The 19,443-nt window shown below is 45.7% G+C and overlaps 1 protein-coding gene across 4 annotated transcripts in view; it reads left to right on the plus strand.

Moving 5' to 3' along the window:
• Nucleotides 1-18,129, plus strand: part of LOC121273355 (RNA-binding motif, single-stranded-interacting protein 2-like) — a 228,835-nt gene extending 210,706 nt beyond the window's left edge. For 3 of the 4 annotated variants that reach the window (XM_041180531.1, XM_041180532.1, XM_041180533.1), the window contains exons 6-14: nt 3,916-3,995; nt 4,218-4,327; nt 6,897-6,943; nt 7,656-7,749; nt 10,240-10,290; nt 11,214-11,369; nt 12,897-12,977; nt 14,731-14,818; nt 16,620-18,129. In XM_041180531.1, coding sequence (XP_041036465.1) covers nt 3,916-3,995; nt 4,218-4,327; nt 6,897-6,943; nt 7,656-7,749; nt 10,240-10,290; nt 11,214-11,369; nt 12,897-12,977; nt 14,731-14,811 — 700 coding nt within the window. In that variant the 3' untranslated portion in view covers nt 14,812-14,818; nt 16,620-18,129. The remainder of the gene's footprint in view (nt 1-3,915; nt 3,996-4,217; nt 4,328-6,896; nt 6,944-7,655; nt 7,750-10,239; nt 10,291-11,213; nt 11,370-12,896; nt 12,978-14,730; nt 14,819-16,619) is intronic. The other variant, XM_041180534.1, reaches the window with a different exon arrangement.
• The last annotated feature ends 1,314 nt before the right edge of the window (nt 18,130-19,443 follow it).

The raw sequence follows: 19,443 nt of genomic DNA on the forward strand, positions 1-19,443 counted from the left end.
TCCTTGACATCAACAGCAGAACAGCTGGACCTCAGTGTCATGGACGAAATAGTCTAACTTTTCAACCCCAGCACCCCCCCCAAAGGCAGAATTGTAACAATCTCTCTCTCCCCCACTCTATTCTTGCAAACACTTTATGCTCCACAATCCGTTACTTCACATTAGGTCCAGGCCACTTTTTGTTTCAATCTCCTCTTCTTTCTGCGTCTTGTTGGAGTGCAAGCCCATGGGCACTGCCATCCTCTGGCACATCTACCCCCCTCCCCTGCCAGTTGTGGATGCCTTCCCCACCCGCTAACCCAGGAACACTCAAGCCAGTTGCTAGCACCCCCTAGCTTCAGCCTGTGATCCATTGCTTGAGCACAGATTGTGGTTCCCAACTGGGGTTGGCCAGATTCCTGGAGTTTTCTTCACCTGCCTTTCATCTCCAACTGCCATTGGTCCATCCTCCAGACGCACTGCCTTCCCACGGCCAATCAGAAAGCAAACAGACTCTGCATTACCCAATTGGATTAATCGTAACTGTCAGCCAAGCAGGTTTTGCCTTTCCCCATCCTCAATATTTTCCTTGCTAGCAAATGAAAGTGTTCAAAGGAAATAAAATCTGCTGATCTTGTGTTTTTTTTTAACGCTCCTACGATTTTTCACCTGGGTTTTGCTCACAGCACTGTCCTGGAGATTAATCTTTAAAACCCAGGGGCTCCAGGACATTCCCGGAGGAGTTGGCAACCGGCACCAGAAGCATTCCTGGACCCTCCCAGCCAGGCCTGGCCCAGGAACACACAGGGCACAAAAAAATGGGAGAGGAAACAATATATATATTGCGGACTAAAATAGGATTAAAATTAACAAATAATAATTGAATTAAAGCACTGTGTGGAAAGCACAAAATAAAGTTTTGTCAAGGGAAATAAAGTATAATTAAGGTTATGATGGCTCATAAAGATGGATTTTGTTTGTGTTAAAGGCCCAATAAATCTGCTGTTTATTGCTGTCTGTTGTATACTTTATTGCAGCTTCTGTGTTTCACATCACTTTAATCACCTCGAGGAAAATAATGAAAATTTCACAAGGAAATGTGTAATCATCACACAATTCCTGACCTCCAATTCCCACAGTAAACCTGGAGGCAGTGCGTGCTTTTAATCCTGGCTTCTGACAATGCTAGTGTTTACTTTAGACCTCTGCTCCACCTGATGGTGCCAAAGTAAGCAGCATATCTTTGAATTATTAAGACAACACAGTGATTATGCGATGATCTTCCAAAGCTCGAGGCAGCGCTGCATGAAGTGTGTGCAAGTAAAGCCAAAACAAAGGCCCGGTAAATCCTTGGGCAAATAATTTAGACCGGGTAAACCTATGGGTCACCAGAGACCCCATCCCAAATTGCAGGCATGCAGTTATTTTCATAGTCGAGGTACTATGGCCTAGGCTGATTTGTTGTTCTGAGGCAGAGAGGATTCTCCGGATGACAAACCAGACCCAAGGAAAGAAAGATTTTAACTCTCCGGGTCCCGTATTGGAGATACTCGGAGTAGAATTTGTTTTCAATCCCCTCCACGATCAGTTTATCTTTAACCTGGGAAAGGTTTGGGGGTCTGAAGAAGGCCTGAAAGGGACTCCTGCCAGATCTGTCACAGAATCACACCGTGCAGAAGAGGCCCTTCGGCCCATCGAGTCTGCACCGACATGTGAGAAACACCTGACCTACCTACCTAATCCCATTTCCCAGCACTTGTCCCATAGCCTTGAGTGTTATGATGTGCCAAGTGCTCATCCAGGTACTTTTTAAAGGATGTGAGGCAACCCTCCTAGGCAGTGCATTCCAAACCGTCACCATCCTCTGGGTAAAAAAGTTTTTCCTCACATCCCCTTGCCCCTCACCTTGAATTTATGTCCTGATGTGGGCTCCACTTAGGCCTTTCAAGGTGCGTAAAGATAAGACTTGTCTTGGGGTGTCCCATCCACTCCACTGCGATGTGGCTGGGGTATCCACCCACCGGAATATTAAAGGTTCAGTCGAAATGCAGCCCATGTGTGAGCCCCTCGGGGTAGAAGTTCAACTTGCATCCTCGCAACCCCAGGAATTTTGAGGCCAATGGCTCAAAATGGAGCAAAGATTACTGTTGTGTTAAAAGCAGCAGGTATATTTGAATATTTGTTGCTCATTGTAGATTTTGGACTGCGCAGTTTTTTTGCCTGTTTTTGGTGAAACTTTGAGCACTTGCAAAGACAGTGGAACACTTCTAAACACCCAGTGGCAGCCTCAGCACTCCTGTGCCCAAGTCTGCTTCATTTGAAAGCTCCCTTTACTCTGCCCAAGGCAAGACTGGAGAAGCTGGGGTTGCTTCAAACTGCAAAGATTAAAAGGAGATTTGATAAAGGTGTTCAAAATCATGAATGGTTTTGATCAAATAAATAAGGAGAATGTGCTCCCTGCAGCAGAAGGGTCGGTAACCAGAGGCCATAGACTTACGATAATTGGAAAAAGAACTGAGGGGAGATAAGGAGATTTTTTTTTGACACAAGAGAGTTGTGATCAGGAAGACGCTGCCTGAAAGGGCGGTGGAAGCAGATTCAATAATAACTTTCAAAAGGGGAATTGGATAAGTACTTGGAAGGCGAAATAATTTGCAGGGCTATGAGGGAAGAGCAGGAATTTATTTCCATCTATTGTTTTATCTCCACCTTTTAGCCCATTTCGATCCCTTCCCCCCACCCCACCCCCACTAGGGCCATCTGACACTAGCTTGTCCTGCTTTCTATCCTTAATGTCACCATTAGCACATTCCTAAGATAATATCACCACCGTCAACAACCCTTTGTCCTTTTGTCTATGACATCTTTGGCAATCTCTTCTTTGCCTCCACCTATCACTGGCCCTCTATCCAGCTCTACCTGTCCCACCCCCCTCTACCAGCTTATATTTCACCTCATTTCTCTATTTCCTTAGTTCTGATGGAGAGTCATATGGACTTGAAACGTTAACTGTATCCCTCTCCGCAGATGCTGTCAGACCTGCTGAGTTTTTCCAGCTATTTTTATTTTTGTTTCAGAATTTCCAGCATCTGCAGTATTGTGCTTTTATATAAGAGCAGGAGGGTTTTGTGTAGGACTAATTGGAGGGCTCTTTCAAAGTGCTGGCACAGGGCGATGGGCCAAGTGGCCTCTTTCTGTGCTGTTTCATTCTATGAAGAACATCTAATTTAGTGAGAGCAAATTGACCTTTCTTTTAAGATAAAAGCAAAATACTGCAAATGCTGGAGATCTGAAGCAAAAACAGAAAATGCTCGAAAAACTCAGCAGGTCTGACAGCATCTGTGGAGAGGAATACCATGAAGAAAAGTCATACGGACTTGAAACATTAACCCTGCATTAATTCCTACTGCACTTTCCACAACCTCAGGATGTGCTTTGCATCCGATGAAGTACATTTTGATGTGCAGTCGCTGTTTTAATGTCAGCAACATGGCAGCCAATTTGTGGGCAGCAAGCTCCCACAAATGGCAAAAAGATAAACGATGAGGCCATCTGTGTTTAGGATGTCAGTTGAGAGAGAAATATAGGCCTGCTCCTCTTTGAAACAGTGGCGTGGGATCTTTTCTGAGGGAAGACTTGCGCCTCACTTTTAATGTTTCATCTGAAAAACGGCACCTCCGACAGTGCAGCACGTCTTCAGTAGTGACTGGGAGTATGGGCCGAGATTACGTGTGGTTTGTGCTATGAGCCCATGTCCACTAGAGGGTACTGTCCAACCTCCCTTCACAGAAAGCTCTTGACACCGGACACCTTGATAGGGAGAAGGTGTTTATTTTTAAGTCTTTTTAAGCTGATTTAGCTTCTCTGCCCAGGCCACTGTGGGGTGCCTCTTGACGCCTTGTTTAACCCTGTGCCTTTGTGTTGCTCTTCTCGCAGGATGGAATCAACAGAGAAATGCGAAGCCATCATTGCTCATTTCAATGGTAAATTCATTAAGATGCAGCCAGGAGTTGCAGGTGAGTGCACTGCATTCTGAACTTTCCGCTCATCTCTGTGCTTCCAAATGGCTGGAGAAGTGAGGCCACACTATTACTTCAGATAACGGGGCAAAGTGGCACGGCGTGGACTAATGGGTCAATGGGCAGGCGCGATGGGGGCGGTGAAAGACCCTAGATCAGGACGGAGTGTCACCCTTCTCCAACATATTGGTGTTTTTTTTTCTCTCTCTGTTGTCGTAGCTCCCTCAGAACCGCTGCTGTGTAAGTTTGCAGACGGTGGACAGAAAAAGCGGCAAAATCAGAACAAGTACCTGCAGAACGGCCGGGCTTGGCCCAGAGATGGAGAGCCGGTAAGGAACAGCTCATTGTTCTATCTGTTACAGAAGCCTTTACACACCTTCAGAGGCAGTGAGAAGCAATGGGTGGCATTTGCATAAATGGGTACAGCCCAGGATGATGCAGCCTGGCTAAACCTTGCAAGAATTGCTCTCTTGCCACAGTCTCTCCTGTTTCTGGACTTGGCCTCTTATCTTGCACCCTCCTTAAGCACAAGTTCATCCAAACTCTGCTCTCTCCCCTCGTTCACAGCAAGTCCCGTTCACCCATCACCCCTATGCTCACTGACCGCCATTGGCTCCCATTCTGACCGCCTCAATTTTAACCTACTCATCCTATTTTTCAATCCTTCCATGGCCTCACCCCTCCCCATCTCTGTAATCTCCTCCAGCCCCACAACCCTCTGAGATCTCTGCACTCCTCAAATTGAGCATCCCCAATTTTAATCCCCCCACCATTGCCTTCAGCTGCCTGAGCCCCAAGCTCTGGAATCCCCTCCCTGCACCTCTCCAGCGCTCTATCTCTCCTTATTTAAGACGTTCCTTAAAACTTGCCTCTTTAACTGAGCTGTTAGCCACCTGTCTCAATATCTCCTTCTGTGGCTCAGTGTTAAATTTTGTTTGAGAGTTGCTCCTGTGGAGCACCTTGGGGTGTTTTACTGCCTTAACGGTGCTTTATCAATGTACCTATATCAGTGTAAGTTGTTGTTGCCCTGACAAGATTCAAAATGCAAGGGGCTCCCACAGAGGGTCATAGGGGACTGGACCTTCCAGTGTTGTACTGGGCTATACACAGATCACAAACCTCCCAGATTAGGATCTCTGGTGACTTTGTTGCTATCTTTGAGGCACAATAATTGGGCTTTAAGGAGCGGGGAAGATGGAGAAGCTGTTGGAAATCACAAAATCTCCCTGCTCCTGATCACTGGCCCTCGTACTTCAGTCTCAATTCCTTCAGCAGGGAAAAGAATGGGGTTACAAAACACTGGTGGTAATTATGATACCCCCACATGCCACGAAGAATAGGGAGGTGACTTATAATAAAAGCAAAATACTGCGGATGCTGGAAACCTGAAACAAAAACAGGAAATGCTGGAAAAACTCAGCGGGTCTGGCAGCATCTGTGGAGAAAGAAACAGAGTTAATGTTTCGAGTCCGTATGACTCTTCAGCTCTGAAGAAGAGTCATACGGACTCGAAACGTTAACTCTGTTTCTCTCTCCACAGATGCTGCCAGACCTGCTGAGTTTTTCCAGCATTTCCTGTTTTTATTTGAGATCACTTATTACTTGGAAGGTGCGAGTCTGGGTGGTGTAGAGGAACAAAGGAGCACAAGTACATCAATCAATAAAAGTTGTGCCACAGGTTAACAAGGTCGTAAAAAAAAGCAAAACTAGCGTGAGGCTTTATTTCTAGAGGGATAGAATTGAAAAGTAGGGAAGTTATGTTAAACCTGTATCGAACCTGGGTTAGACCACACCACATGGAGTACTGTGTGCAGTTCTAGTCACTATATTATAAAAAGGATATATAGGCACTGGAGAGGGTGCGGAGAAGATTTACAAGGATGAGACCAGAAATGTGTGGGTTTACATAGCAAGAAAGGATTGACAGGCTGGGTCTTTTTTCTCTTGGAAACAGGAGACTGAGGGGTGACCTAATAGAGGTCTTTAAAATTCTGAAAGGTTTTGATCGAGTGGATACAGAGAGAATGTTTCCTCTTGTGGGGAAGAGCAGAACTAGAGACCGTCAATATAAGATAGTCACCAAGAAATCCAATTGGGAATTCAGAAGAAACATCTTTATCCAGAGAGTGGTGAGAATGTGGAACTCACTATCACAGGGAGTGGTTGAGGTGAATAGTATAGATGTATTTAAGGGGAAGCTAGACAAGTATATGAGGGAGAAGGGAATAGAGGGTGACAATGGGAGATTTAGATGGGGAAAGATGGGAGGAGGCTCGAGTGGAGCATAAACATCAGCATGGACTGGTCGAGCTGATGGGCCCGTTTCTGTGTTGTTTACCCTGTGTAATCCATGGAACACACACTGTATTTAGTAATGCCACATTGTCTATATGTGTTAACATTGCAAAAAAGATTAACTTGGACCGCATGCAGATGCAAACACACCTTTCACAGTCTGTGATGCTTGTATTATATTTCACTTCTGGTTGAAATCCTTCTGAAAGATTCCTTGGCCGGAATTTTCCGGCCCAGTCACAGCGGGGGCAGGGCTGTCAAATGTGGCGAGGGGTTCTAAACTCCATTGACTTTGGCGGGACCGTAAAATCCCACTGGCGTAAAATCCACTGGTGTAAAATCCCGCTGGCATAAAATCCCACCCATATGCACAATTCTCCCCCAGAAATCAAATGGGTGGCTGGAGTCCACGATACAATAGATGTTGCAAAGGTTGTGGAAGGAGATGAAGTTAGTGGGGTAGAGTCTATGATGGGTCGGGCTGCAATATAGTCTGCGGAAGGAGCAGATGGACCAAATGGCCTTTTCTGGTTGCAGTTTTAGTTGTTTATTGTCACTGAGAGGACTGTTTGAATAAACACCTGAATACATTTATTCCCTCAGGGTGCAATGACACTGACGTATGACCCGACAACTGCTTTGCAAAACGAGTAAGTAGTTTAGCCTTGCTGTGGTAGCTTCTCACACTGTCATTTCCTCATCCTCCTGTCTCTTTAGATGCCTTAACCCTGGCACCACCTATTCCCCTGGCTAAGAGAGTGAAGAAGCTACTGGCTGCTGTTCCCCATGACTGATTAAGCCACCAGAAAACCCAGGGTCTCTGATCCTTGTTAACACCGAGCTACTTCTGGAAGCCCCAATGAAGAAAGGATTTATTTTTCCTTGCTGCTCTGCTGCATCTTCTCCCAAAGGTGCTGACTGCTGTCAGGGTTCAGTGCCATGGCAACCAGCTGCCCTCCAGTTCCTCCCCAAAGTGACCGCTCTTGCTTTGGCCTAGACGGTGAAGAGTGACTTTTTGTGAGCTTTGCTCCAGCGGAGTGTCCAGTTCCCCAGGTGCAGAGAGAGGAACAAGGGTTCCACAGGTCTGGGCCCCTTTTTTTCACATTGCCACAGGATTTCCAGGGCTCTCCTTCAGAGCATCTCTGGAAAGAAGGCAATATCCTTCCAGGACTATTGAAGACTGGGTTAAACAAGAGACATATCATTGGGATTCACATGATATGCACGGGCCAGAGTGGGCCATGGTTGTAATCATGCAGGATTAGAATGGAAAAGGGGAGAAACAATGAACGAGAGAGAAGCATCAAAGTAAATATGTGATTAACAATGACTAAAGCCCTTCTACGTCCTCTCTTGCTCTAGGTTTTATTCCAGTCCCTACAGTATTGCTCCAAACAGGATGATCGCACAGACATCCATCTCACCATACATCACCTCCCCTGTGTCCTCATATCAGGTGAGTGTTTGTGGATTACCCGCAATACCTAGTACACATTGACGGCGTCAGGCCTCAAGTGCAGGTTGGGTTGCCAACCCTCCAGGATTGTCCTGATGTCTCTAGGAATTGAAGGTTAATCTCCTGCCAGCAAAACCAAGAGAAAAATCATAAGAACATTAATTTAAAAAAAGGATTTTTTTCATTTTCTTTGAACACTTCCATATAATAGCTCCATAAGTATTGGAGCCTGGGGTGGGTGACGGTGGCGGGGGGGGTTGGGTGGATAGGCTGCTTGACTGTCAGCCAAGAGTTATCCAATCAGTTAAGAGTCTCTTTGCTTTCCAATTGGCTGTGGGAAGGCAGTTTGGGCACTGGCATTGGAAGATGATGGACCAATGGCAGGAGTGGGGGGGTGGTTGGGTGGGGGGCGATGTTGGCAGCTGGAGGTCATGTGATAAGACCTCCAGGCATACGCCCAACCAGATTTGGCAACCCCGGAGCCTGAAAAGGGTAGGAGAGAATGAGAAGCAGATCTTTTTTTGAGGTTTGTAGATTCTTTTTACTGTTTTAATGTCCTGGGAACAAAGATGTTAGAAAGGAACAATGGAGGTGAATTGCAATGAAGACATTTGAAGGAAGAACTTGCCTAAACACTTGGAGAACACTGCTCATCCCTGAATCGTGCCATAGGGTCTTTAACGCTGAGTGGGAGCAGGCAGGTGGGCCCCCTTGTTCAGTATCTCATGCAAAAGGTGGCACCTCCAACAATCACTACCTTAGTGCTGAACTGCATGAAGATGTTGGAGGCTAAATGTGGGAGGGGGTGTGCCTTAAGCTTGCTCAAGAACGTGAGAGGAATATTAACAGTGCAACAAATCATCCGTCCACTGCAGAAGATGCGATGGTCTCCAAAATCTTTAATTCCAAGAAAATGGACATTTTTCAAGTTGATGTTAATCAACTTGGTAAACTAGTGAGGTCCAAAGAGAATAATGACATAAGAACAGGCTGAATTTTACACGGGGTGGGGTAGGCCATCAGGCCTTTAATTGGCTTGCAGTGGGCATTCCATCGGGGAGGGAGTTCCGCCTCAGAGAGCTGCTGGGCCAATCAAATGGCTAACAGTTTTCTTGCCCCAGAAGCGCCACTGGGGGCGGTGGCCACAGCTAGGACTGCAGGCAGTCCCTGAAGAAGAGGAGCCATGGAGCCAGACTTACAGGTAAATCTGTGGTGTCGCCGGGGCCAGGCTGGCAGGGCCTGTGGTGAGCACACCGTGCCTGAACAGGAGGCACACCACCTCGCCACCCCTCCCCAACCCCACGACCTGGGCCTCAACTGGCCTAATTGATGCCTTCCATAGGTAAAATACCCAGGAGGGTGGGCAGGGGCAAGTAGGCAATGGTCATGGTGCTGCTGCCATGACGCCCTATTTTACAAACCTCACCCCCTGCCCCCCACTTGCCATCTCACCCTAGGGGTGGGAGCATAAAATTCTGGCCAACATATGCATATTGTACCATGGTTTATGAAAGTATTTACATTCATAGTGCCTTACCACATCTCTCAAATGTCTCCAAATACTCATCCTACAATGAGTTATTTTGATGTTCAGAGAGGGAAAAGTTCGGCATTTTGTTTCATTGAAGTGTCATTTTTTTATCCTTGATACCAATGGCTTGAAATCCAGCCTCCTTGGACTGAATGGGGTTTTACTGACCCCACTCAGTTGTAGTTCTATAATTCTTACTCCTCATAGACCCATTTATGTCCCTAACCCTTGCCCTCCAGTGACAGTGGAGGGTTCAGATCCTAGGGGAGATTTACCAAGAGTAAGAAGAGAAGTCTGGCAAAGTTTTCAGTCAAACTTAGAGTAAACCACTGTACGATGTCAATGAGCAGAGTGAAGGGTATGTTGAATAGTCAGGACTTAATCTCTGAAAGGCAGTGGGGGAAGGAGCTTGTTCCTTTCCCTAAAAATTCACATGCGCAGCCATTACCTCAAGCCCCAATTTGATATCAAAGCTCAGGTGGGCAGTTGACGATTTTGGGTACATATAAACATCAATTTGTGTAATGCTCACCTCTCAAACTGTACTTTAAAGTGAAACTGATAATTCTTTTGCTTTCCTTGCTCCGCATTGTAAGATGGTAAGCAGGTATCCTCTGCGATCTCTACGCTCCTCCAGTTCCCACCCCTTGAGCATCTCCGATTTTCATCGCTCCACCATTGGCGGCTGTGCCTTCAGCTGCCCAGGCCCCAAGCTCTGGAATTCCCTCCCTAAACCACCCCCCCCTTCCCGTCTCTCTAGCTCACTCTCCTGCTTTGTGACGCTCCTTCAAACCTGCCTCTTTGACCAAGCTTTGAGTCATCTGACCTAATATCTCCTTATGTGGCTCAGTGTCAAATTTTGTCTGATAATCACTCCTGTGATGTTTTACTATGTTGAAGATTCTTTATAAATGCAAGTTATTGTTGTTGAATATTCTCTTGTTTCGTGTCACCCATAGGTCCATAGCCCATCCTGGATGCACCATCAGTCATACCTTATGCAGCCTATGGTAAGCTTCCATTATTCCTTTTACCTTTCCATTTTATAAAATAAGCCTTGAATCTTGCTGAAAAGAGAGACATGTTGCTGAAGCTTTTCATCTTGACTCAGCAGGACAAACACAAGAATGCCCAATTTCAAACAATCACAATGATTTATACGACAGGAGAAAAGGGTGCTGATTGGTTGACAAGTCGACTCTGATTGGCTGAGGCATTACCATGGAGAAAGCAATGGGACCTATAAGTTCCCCAAGCTGCTGGGTAATTCGAAAAAGGCGCATTTTTAAATTGCCCGGGAGCTTGGGGAGCCTGTAGTTCCCCGTTGCTTTCCCCTTGGCAATGCCTCATCCACTCAGAGTTGACTTGCCAACCAATCAGCACCCTTTTCTCCTGTAGTATGAATCATTGTGATCCTTTGAAATTGGGCATTCTTGTGTTTGTCCTGATGAGTGCAAGATGAAAAGCTTCAGCAACATGTCTCTCTTTTCAGCAAAATAAACCTTTTTGCTCAGCCTTAAATTCCACCCCACCCTCCTCCTATCCCTGATGACCCTGCTACCCTTCTGACATTACAGCACAGCCCCGTCCTGTTCACTTCAACTAACCATGCCCTCACCTGACCTGTACCCACTTGCGAGCAATCAGGAGCTGAAATCTTGGTTGGCTCGCCCTCCACCCCTGCCAGCCCTCCAACCAAGGTTTTGTCTTCCTTTGAGTGACCGGCCAACCAAGCCTTGACAATCCTATAACCAGGAGGTGCCCAGCCTCATCCCTTTGGCTGGGCACAGCCAGGATGGGCGACTTGCCAGCCTTATTCAGCACTCGCTGTCAGCCTCCAGCTTGAAGGTTGAGCTTCTGATCAGCTTTGACATATGTTCCCAATGTGACGAACAGAAAGCTCAGACCAGTTTGTGATGCTTGTTTTTTGAAGGGAACAGTAATAACACCCACGATGGACCACACCATGTCTATCCAGCCCACGTCGATGATGGGACCATTAACCCAACAGCTTAGTCACCTGTCCCTGGGCAGCACAGGAACGGTAAGTGCTGCCTACACTGGTAGTGCTCTGGGCTCATGGGGAAAAGTAAGTGAGTACATACCTAACCTCAAAGCAGTTTCTTCTTCATTGTAAATCAAGGTCTCGGCAGATAAATAGCTGCAGTGCCATTGGCTTTGAAAGTCTCGGGTTCGAGTCCCGATCTATGCTGGCTGGTCTGAAACTTGGCTGCTGCAATTGGACCCAGCCCTCTGGGGCTGTGAAGGAGGGAGGGTGGAGTGGGGAAGGGCAGTGTTGAAATCAGCATGACAGTGCATGATGTGGGTGGGGTTAGGAATGGCCAATGGCTGTTGGGTCACCTGTGGCCAACTGGATTTTTTGATCAGAAATGGGAAGTCCAACCAAATGTTTCCTGTTCCTGACACTGAGACCAATTGTAGCAGCCAGCACGATGAAGATAAGCAACCTCAGCACAGAGCAGGTATCGAACTGGGATCTTCTTAGCCCTGACTACTTGGATCAGTTGCACACTTACATTGTCGAGCCAGTGAGAGAGGGTGACGAGGTGCTTATAGCTTATTTCCCTTTCAACCGAAGAAAAGGCCATTGTAAACTCACAACCTGAGGTGTCACCTTGGCCCAGTTGCTGAAAATCTCACAGTTGGCCTGGATGGCTACGGGTTTAAGACCCACTCCAGAAACCTGAGTACATAATCCAGGCTGACATTCCCAGAGCAGCGCTGAGGGAATGCTGCACTGCCAAAGGGTGCAGCCTTTCAAATGAGATGTTAAACCAAGGTCCCGTCTGCCGACTGAGCCTCTCCTTTAAGGCGCTCATTAAAACCGATCCCTTGGGCCAAGTTGTGGTAATGTCTCGTCACCTGCCTCACTGTCGCTCTGTGAAGCGCAGTGCAAGCATTTTACTAAAGGCGCTATATAAATACAAATTGTTGTTTTCAACACTAGCACAGGTGAGTAGACAATAGTGAAATGTGAGTGAAGACCACGTGCAAGTTTTGTAACCAGTGTTAGCCGCATCCATGCCTGTAACCCAGACCAGTCAATGTGAGGAGGGTTAGAAAGAGCAGGTTGAACTGTACATTAGTTGTTACTTTGTGTCCACAGGGAACATCCCCCTGAGTGGCCCTGTCCTCAGTTAACTATTAACAGCTTGTATAATATCTTCCCCCACCCCAAGTTATATTACTTCACTCTATTGGCAGTCAGCAAAACTATTTTCATATTATAATTAGCGTAGAACATGGTCTCCCAGGCACCAAAGCCAACAGAAAGGTTCAATGTGCAACCTTTTCCCACTGACCAATGTTTTAGAGTAATTCATTGTTTATGAAGCTTTTCAGTGAATGTTTCTGGGATATGTGATAAGGTGCTATCTTTCCTCTGACTGTTTTTTGTTAATGCTGGTATCTTGTGGAAAACATGTATTTTGCATAAAATGAGAATGGGCACACGACTAAGATTGTATTTTAATTTGGCTTCAGTTTTGTGCCCTGAATGGGGCCAACAAATAGTTGCAGTGTATCTGAGGAACACGTCTGTCGCTTTATTTTGGCAAGTTGCTAATAATCAGCTTGCTTCTGTATCTTTTCCCAGTACATGCCTGCCACCACAGCAATACAAGGGACATACATTCCCCAGTACAACCCGATGCCTCCCTCCAATGTGTCTGTCGAGGTAAGTCCCTTCATACTCAAGGCTTGCTGTCATTTCCTGTAGGGTAGACTACAGGAGGCCATTCGTCCCAGTGTGTCTGTGCCAGCTCCTTCTGGGAGCAATTCAAACTGACCCCACTGTCACGCTAGCCCCCCCCCGCTTAAGTTCAGCCCCTCCCCTGCTTCAAGTATTTATCCTATCCCTTTAAAATGTGCAGTGATTTCTGTCTCAAGCATACCATGCTCCAAAGACCCTCTATCTCAAGAAAAAAAAAAGAAATCACTCCTTTGATAACTTTCACTTTTTCTCTATTTTTTCGTGAGATGTGGATGTCACTGGCAAGGTCAGCATTTGTTGCCCATCCCTTAGACTGAGTGACTTGCTAGGCCATTTCACCCACATTGCTGCAGACCCAGAGTCGCAAGTAGGCCAGACTAGGTAAGGATGGCAGATTTCCTTCCCTAAAGGACGTTAGTGAACCAGAAGGGTTTTATAGTTGTCATGGTCATCGTTACTCAGACCAGGTTTATATTCCAGATTTTATTAATTGAATTTAAATTCCACCAGTTGCTGTGGTGGGATTTGAATCTCTGTCCCCAGTCTTCTCATCCTTCAGAGTTTGTCCTCCCAAAACGTTTTACCTCAGGCTTCCCCTCATTAAACTCCATCTGCCACCAGTCTTCCGATTGCATTAAGAAAGTCAGTCCCAGACGATGGAATTCTTTTCAAAATTAATATCCCTTATCAATGTTAAGCCTTTGGAGATTAACTGTGCTGGTGGTGTGTTATAGTTCACTCAAGGAGTCCAAGTTGCTGTGGCAACATGCATTTTTGCACATAAGTTGTAGCCAGGTCGAGGATCCAATTTTCTTTCCATCATGTGGCTGACCGGGAATCTCCCACTATTACCACCTGCCATCAGTGTGTGTGTTAGAAGGATTTACAACTCAACTTGTTTGGCCACATCATGAATACAGCTTCTTTGGTCATCAAGTCCTGCGGTGGGACTTGAACCTGGAGCTGCTGGCTCAGAGGCTAGTACACTACCCACTGTGCCATAAGACCTCCTCAGATAAGCTATAGTACTGTTTAATTACAGACAAATATCTCTATCTATAATGGCCTAACTTCAACCTCAAAACATTTGTCTTTCTTAGAGTACCCATCCTCTGGGCCTTTCTGGGTTAGTGTGGCAGGTTCATAGTGAGTTATGGACAGTTACACCGACTGGAAAACCAGTTAAACACTGGCTAAACTGATTTCATATATACTGCTGATAGGCCTTTATCACGTCACGTGAGGCGGCATGTGAATCTGAGCCTCGAATGGAGAAGGGCACCCAGCACCATTGCATGAAGGAGACCTTCCTCTCTGATCAAGTGACTCCTGGTGAATTGCAAGCTTGCCAAGAGCTAGGTTAAGAGGTGGCTGGGCATTTAAACCTATGGCCCATCTCCTGGTTCTGTTATGCTGCGCATACTTTGCTGTGCTTGCCGATAAGTATCACACAACCATTGACACGAGCGATCCATGAACCAGGAGATGTAAGCGGAGCTTTATAGCAGAGCTGCTTAAATTTGGGTTCTGAAGGTGTTAACTCGCTGTGTCGTGGCATAAGAATGCTGTGTGAGGGAGGGAGGGAGCACTGGACTCACAGCTTTTAAACCCCAATCATTCATCAGATTTCTCAAAGTTGTCATCGTCCCTTTGTCAAGTCTTTACTGTAAATGAAACTGGGAAGCTTGTGTGACAGCTTCACGTTTTCCCATTACAGGAACCCAGTGGCCAGCAGCAGCAGGTTGCTATGGAAACATCCTCTGAACATGCAACCTATTCCTACCAGCACAGCAAGTAAACTTGAGGTAGGAAGCTAATCCTCTGTGTGGAATTTCTGTTGTACCTGTTCCATTACTCCTTTCTCCTCTTGTTTCTGTTCCTCGTGTTAAACTTCCTCCTGTCCGACATTCTCTCTAGACTCCCACCTGTTGCTGATGCCACTTGCTCTGAACTGCACAGGAGGAGTCTCGTCTTCCAGTTTTTTTCCTTACCCACAGCATGGTCTGACTTGAGGCCTCCCCACTGTTCTATTGCCAAGCAATTTCCTTGTGCGTGTGACATTCCTCATGTCCCCCGCATTACTGAGGTATCTCTGGCCAAGAGGCAAGGAATGTTGGTTCCAATCCTGTGTTTTAATGCCAAGGTTTTTCTCCGAGGACCCAAGAATTGGGCCAACATTTTCTTTTGATTAAACAGATGGACAGTGTGAATAAGTCAAAGCTGGGACCCAGAAAGAAGGGGAAATGGGATTAGAGAAGGAACAAAAAGACCTGGCAAACAGGGAGAATGGGATCGGAGCTGGGGAGTATACAAGAGTCAAGTAGAAATGGGCTACAACATCATGTTAGAATTCAATCTTCCATTTCAGACTTGAGCACCTTGAAGACGTGCATCTCTGGATTCCAATAAAATCCACTCTAGCTTAACTCTAACCATCACCACTAACATCAAACCCACAGCCACAATGTGGGGGACAGGACCTCTTCAATAGAAAGACTTGCATTTCTGTAGTGCCTATTGTGACCGCCAATGTCTCAAAGTACTTTACAGCCAGTGAAGTACTTCTTGAAATGTAGCCCCTGTTGTAATATAGCAAATGCCAGTTTGCGTGCAGTATACAGCAATGTGACAATGACCAGATAATCTGTTTTTGTGATGTTGATTGAGGGATAAATTTTGGACAGGACACCAGCCTTTAGGATCTTTCACATCCACCTCAGCAGGCAGAATGGGCTGAGGTTTAATATCTCATCCAAAAGGCAGCACCTCCAACAGTGCAGCACTCCTTCAGTACTGCACTGGAGTGCCAGCCTTGATTTTTATGCTCAAGTGGGATTTGAACCAAGAATATTATGATTGAGAGGTAAGAGTGCTACCCACTGAGCCACAGCTGGCACTAATTCCAGATCATTGTTAGACCAATACTTGGATGGAAAAAGTCATTCTTAAAGTGACCAAGGTACTAAGAGTTACTGTACTGAAATATTTCCTTAGATAAACCAAAACCAAATCTTTGCAAGGTTGTAACAAGGACAAGTACGTGACTACAGACACTCACTGTTGTGACTCTGTCAGTAACAGCCATGTGGGTGAGGTACCAGTGGGTGAATGGCACCCATAGAACCATACCCCAATAGGAGAGAAGAGGTGCAGTAGTGTAGGGCTTAGCTCCACTAGCAACCGATATGTCCTGAGTTCAAATCCCACCTAAGTTGTGCAACTGATCTGATAATTTGTGGGCTGGCCTCAGCAAAGGGAAATGACAGTGGAAGCGGCTGGATCGTCATAAAAAGTCCAACTGGCTCATTGATGTCTGACAGGAAAGGGAACCTAGCACCCCCCAGCTGGTCTGGACCTACATTATGTGGCTGCACAAAGCCCTCAATTGTGAGGGAAATGAACAATCGCTATACACAGTGGCCCATCACCACCACTGCCTCAGGGCATATAGGGGATGGGATGTACTGTGCAGGCCACAGACAGCAGAGAAAAATTGGAGGGAGCATTGTTCCCTTGGCAGCGTCACTAACCATCCATCTCAAGGACACCAAGGAAAAAGATGAATTTACACCAACCTGTTTTAAGTCTCATTTTCTTTTCTTTCAGATGTGAGAGTGAAAAGGTGGAAGAATCAGCTCTCCTGAATCGGTGTGAACCAGGAACCAGAAACCAGACTGCTCTGGAGGGGGGGACAAAAGAAAGAGAAATTTTTGCACAAGATTTGGAAAAAAAACACACAAAAGTTTTTCCTTTTATTTGTAAGACATTCAACAAAGAAAGAAAAAAAAACACAGCTATTTTGATAAACTTTCTACTTCAGTTAACCAGACATACCAAACTCGGTGGCAGAATCTGTGGAAAAGAGGTCTATTTTGATACGGGAAAGAGAGCTTATTTTTTTGAAAGTGCAACTATAGCAAATCATTATTTAAGCATTCTGAAACTGCTCAGAGTAAGAGAGGAGAAGATTACACATCAAATGTCTTTTTAACCGTGATTAGTTTTTTTTGTTTTGTAAAATATCCAGGTTGATTTGAGTTCAAACCTTCACTAGGTGGAGTCCATGACCTTGTACAGTTGCGACCTTAACAATGATTTGATTGTCTGTTGATGCCATGACGATGCTGTAGAGATTAGTGCGGTTTCGATTTTCTCCTTTTTAACGTCCTCTGTGGGAACACTAACTGAAAAACAAAAAGACAACTTCAAATTACAGTTTCTCTTCATCGTGTTCTGATATGCATGCCCCAGGAATCCACTCTGTCTCCCCCCTCACTCCCTTTTCACGCAGATAGACTAGAAAGGTTTTGGCCATGGTTTGAGGTGATTAGTTCTAATCGATGACCCACTTCGAGTGCAGCTGCAAGGATTGTGTTAACCACCTTTTTTCAAGATTGCAAATGGATATTGTTCCAAGCCATCAAAATCAAAGAGGCATACAGCACAGAAGGAAACATTCAGCCCATTGCGTCTGTGCCAGCTCTTTGAAGGAGCTATCCAATTAGCCCCACTCTTTTCCCCCATAGCCCAATTCCCCTTTTGCAAGTTCCTATTGAATCTGCTTCCACCGCCCTTTCAGCCAGTGCTTTCCAGATCACAACAACTCACTGTGTATAAAAAAAAATCTCCACTCTCCCTAATTCCTCTCATCTCCCTGCTCAACTCTTATCCCATTAATGGTAAATTTTTCATCTGAAGATGAGAGCCAAGAGCTGTAATATATGGTTACAGCCTTCACCTTCCTTGATGCTTTTAGGATGAGATGTATAAACTAGTACAGTGTGCACAATGGTTTCAGAGCTAATCATAGGAAGAACCTCTTAGGGTGATTTATCAGGCAAAAGTATTAGTGAGCCAGCTGGATGCTATAATAGGAGAGTTAAGCTGAATGGTCATTTTACATCCTTGACTATTCTTTGCCATCATTCATTTTAAGGGGAGCTTAGGTTGCTTTGGGTTTTTGAGTCAAGTAGAAAATCTTGTATAAAAAGGATTCAAAGACAAAGCAGCCTGCTTGATCTGCATCCCATTCACTCCCTCCACCACTGACACACAGTAGCAGCAATGTGCACCATCTACAAGATGCACTGCAGCAACTCACCAAGGATCCTTAGACAGCACCTTCCAAACCTGTGATCTTTGCCATCTACAAGGACAAGGGCAGCAGATATATGGTAACACCACCACCTGGAAGTTCCCCTCCAAGTCATTCACCATCCTGACTTGGAAATATATCGCCGTTCCTTCACTGTCGCTGGGTCAAAACCCTGGAACTCCCTCCCTAACAGCACTGTGGGTGTACCTACACCACATGGACTGCAGCAGTTCAAGAACGCAGCTCACCACCACCTTCTCAAGGACAACTAGAGGCGGGCAATAAATGATGGCCCAGCCAGTGATGCCCACATCCCATGAAAGATTATTAGACAAGAAATATTGCCATGGAGCTGGAAAGAATCATGCTCGCTTAGCAAGCTAAATGGTACAATTCCAGCATTAAAAACATTTGAGGTACATTGATTTTCTTAAATGCATAAGGGGGTCATGGTACCTTTATGTACTGTGTGAGCAAATAGCTTTTTAACCATGGTAGTAGCCCCAAGGCCAAGGACATTGGGCTGACTAGATAGTGGAAAGGCCATGTGTGCCTCTGAGGCCCACTCCATCCAGAGTCCATGGTTGGTCATTTATCAGGAAGTTTCTTCTTCTACTTTACAGGAGAATTGATACTCCTCATCTGGACAATAATCAAGTAGGGTTGCTAATATCTCTCCCATTCTAAATCTCCCTTTTCAGCCAATGTTAATCAGAGCACCTGAGTTTAAAGGCACCAACTTAGCCAGATTCATTTCCTATCAGTCAGCAGGGGTCTGGTCATGTTGGGAGAAATCTTTAATTTTGTGTGAGTTTTGTACTGTCCTCTTGTGCCATTTAAGGAGCTTTATAGCCTGGGTTTTAACTGCTGCTTTTAAATACCTAACGACCTAATAACTCGAGGACAACACAGTGCGTTCGAAGAATCCACAGCCAAGCAATCTGGCAAATCGCAGACTGTTGAAGGGGTTCTGCATTTGACTGGGAGTGACCCTGGCTGCTGTCTAAATGATAGGGAAAGAAGCTCTAACTGACAGCTGGCCATCTGATTGTGCAACAACTGATTCAATCCCTCGCCTGCTTCATTTAATCATGAGGTGACTAATCTCAGACACTGTGGTTAAAAGATTACAACTGACCTCACTGTATGTTAATCAGACAGTTGTGGCAAGAGTAACCACACCCCCCCACCTCCACCCCTGCCCAGCCAAAATCCAATGACACTTGCCCGCGAGTAAATTACTGGAGGGTGCCACACACACCTGAACCCCTATTCCACTCTGTACCCTCAGAAAAGGAGAGTGTGTGTGAGAGATAGGAACAGTCACAAGAGGGA

The sequence above is a fragment of the Carcharodon carcharias genome, chromosome X, assembly GCF_017639515.1.
Source record: "Carcharodon carcharias isolate sCarCar2 chromosome X, sCarCar2.pri, whole genome shotgun sequence".
NCBI lineage: Eukaryota > Metazoa > Chordata > Chondrichthyes > Lamniformes > Lamnidae > Carcharodon > Carcharodon carcharias.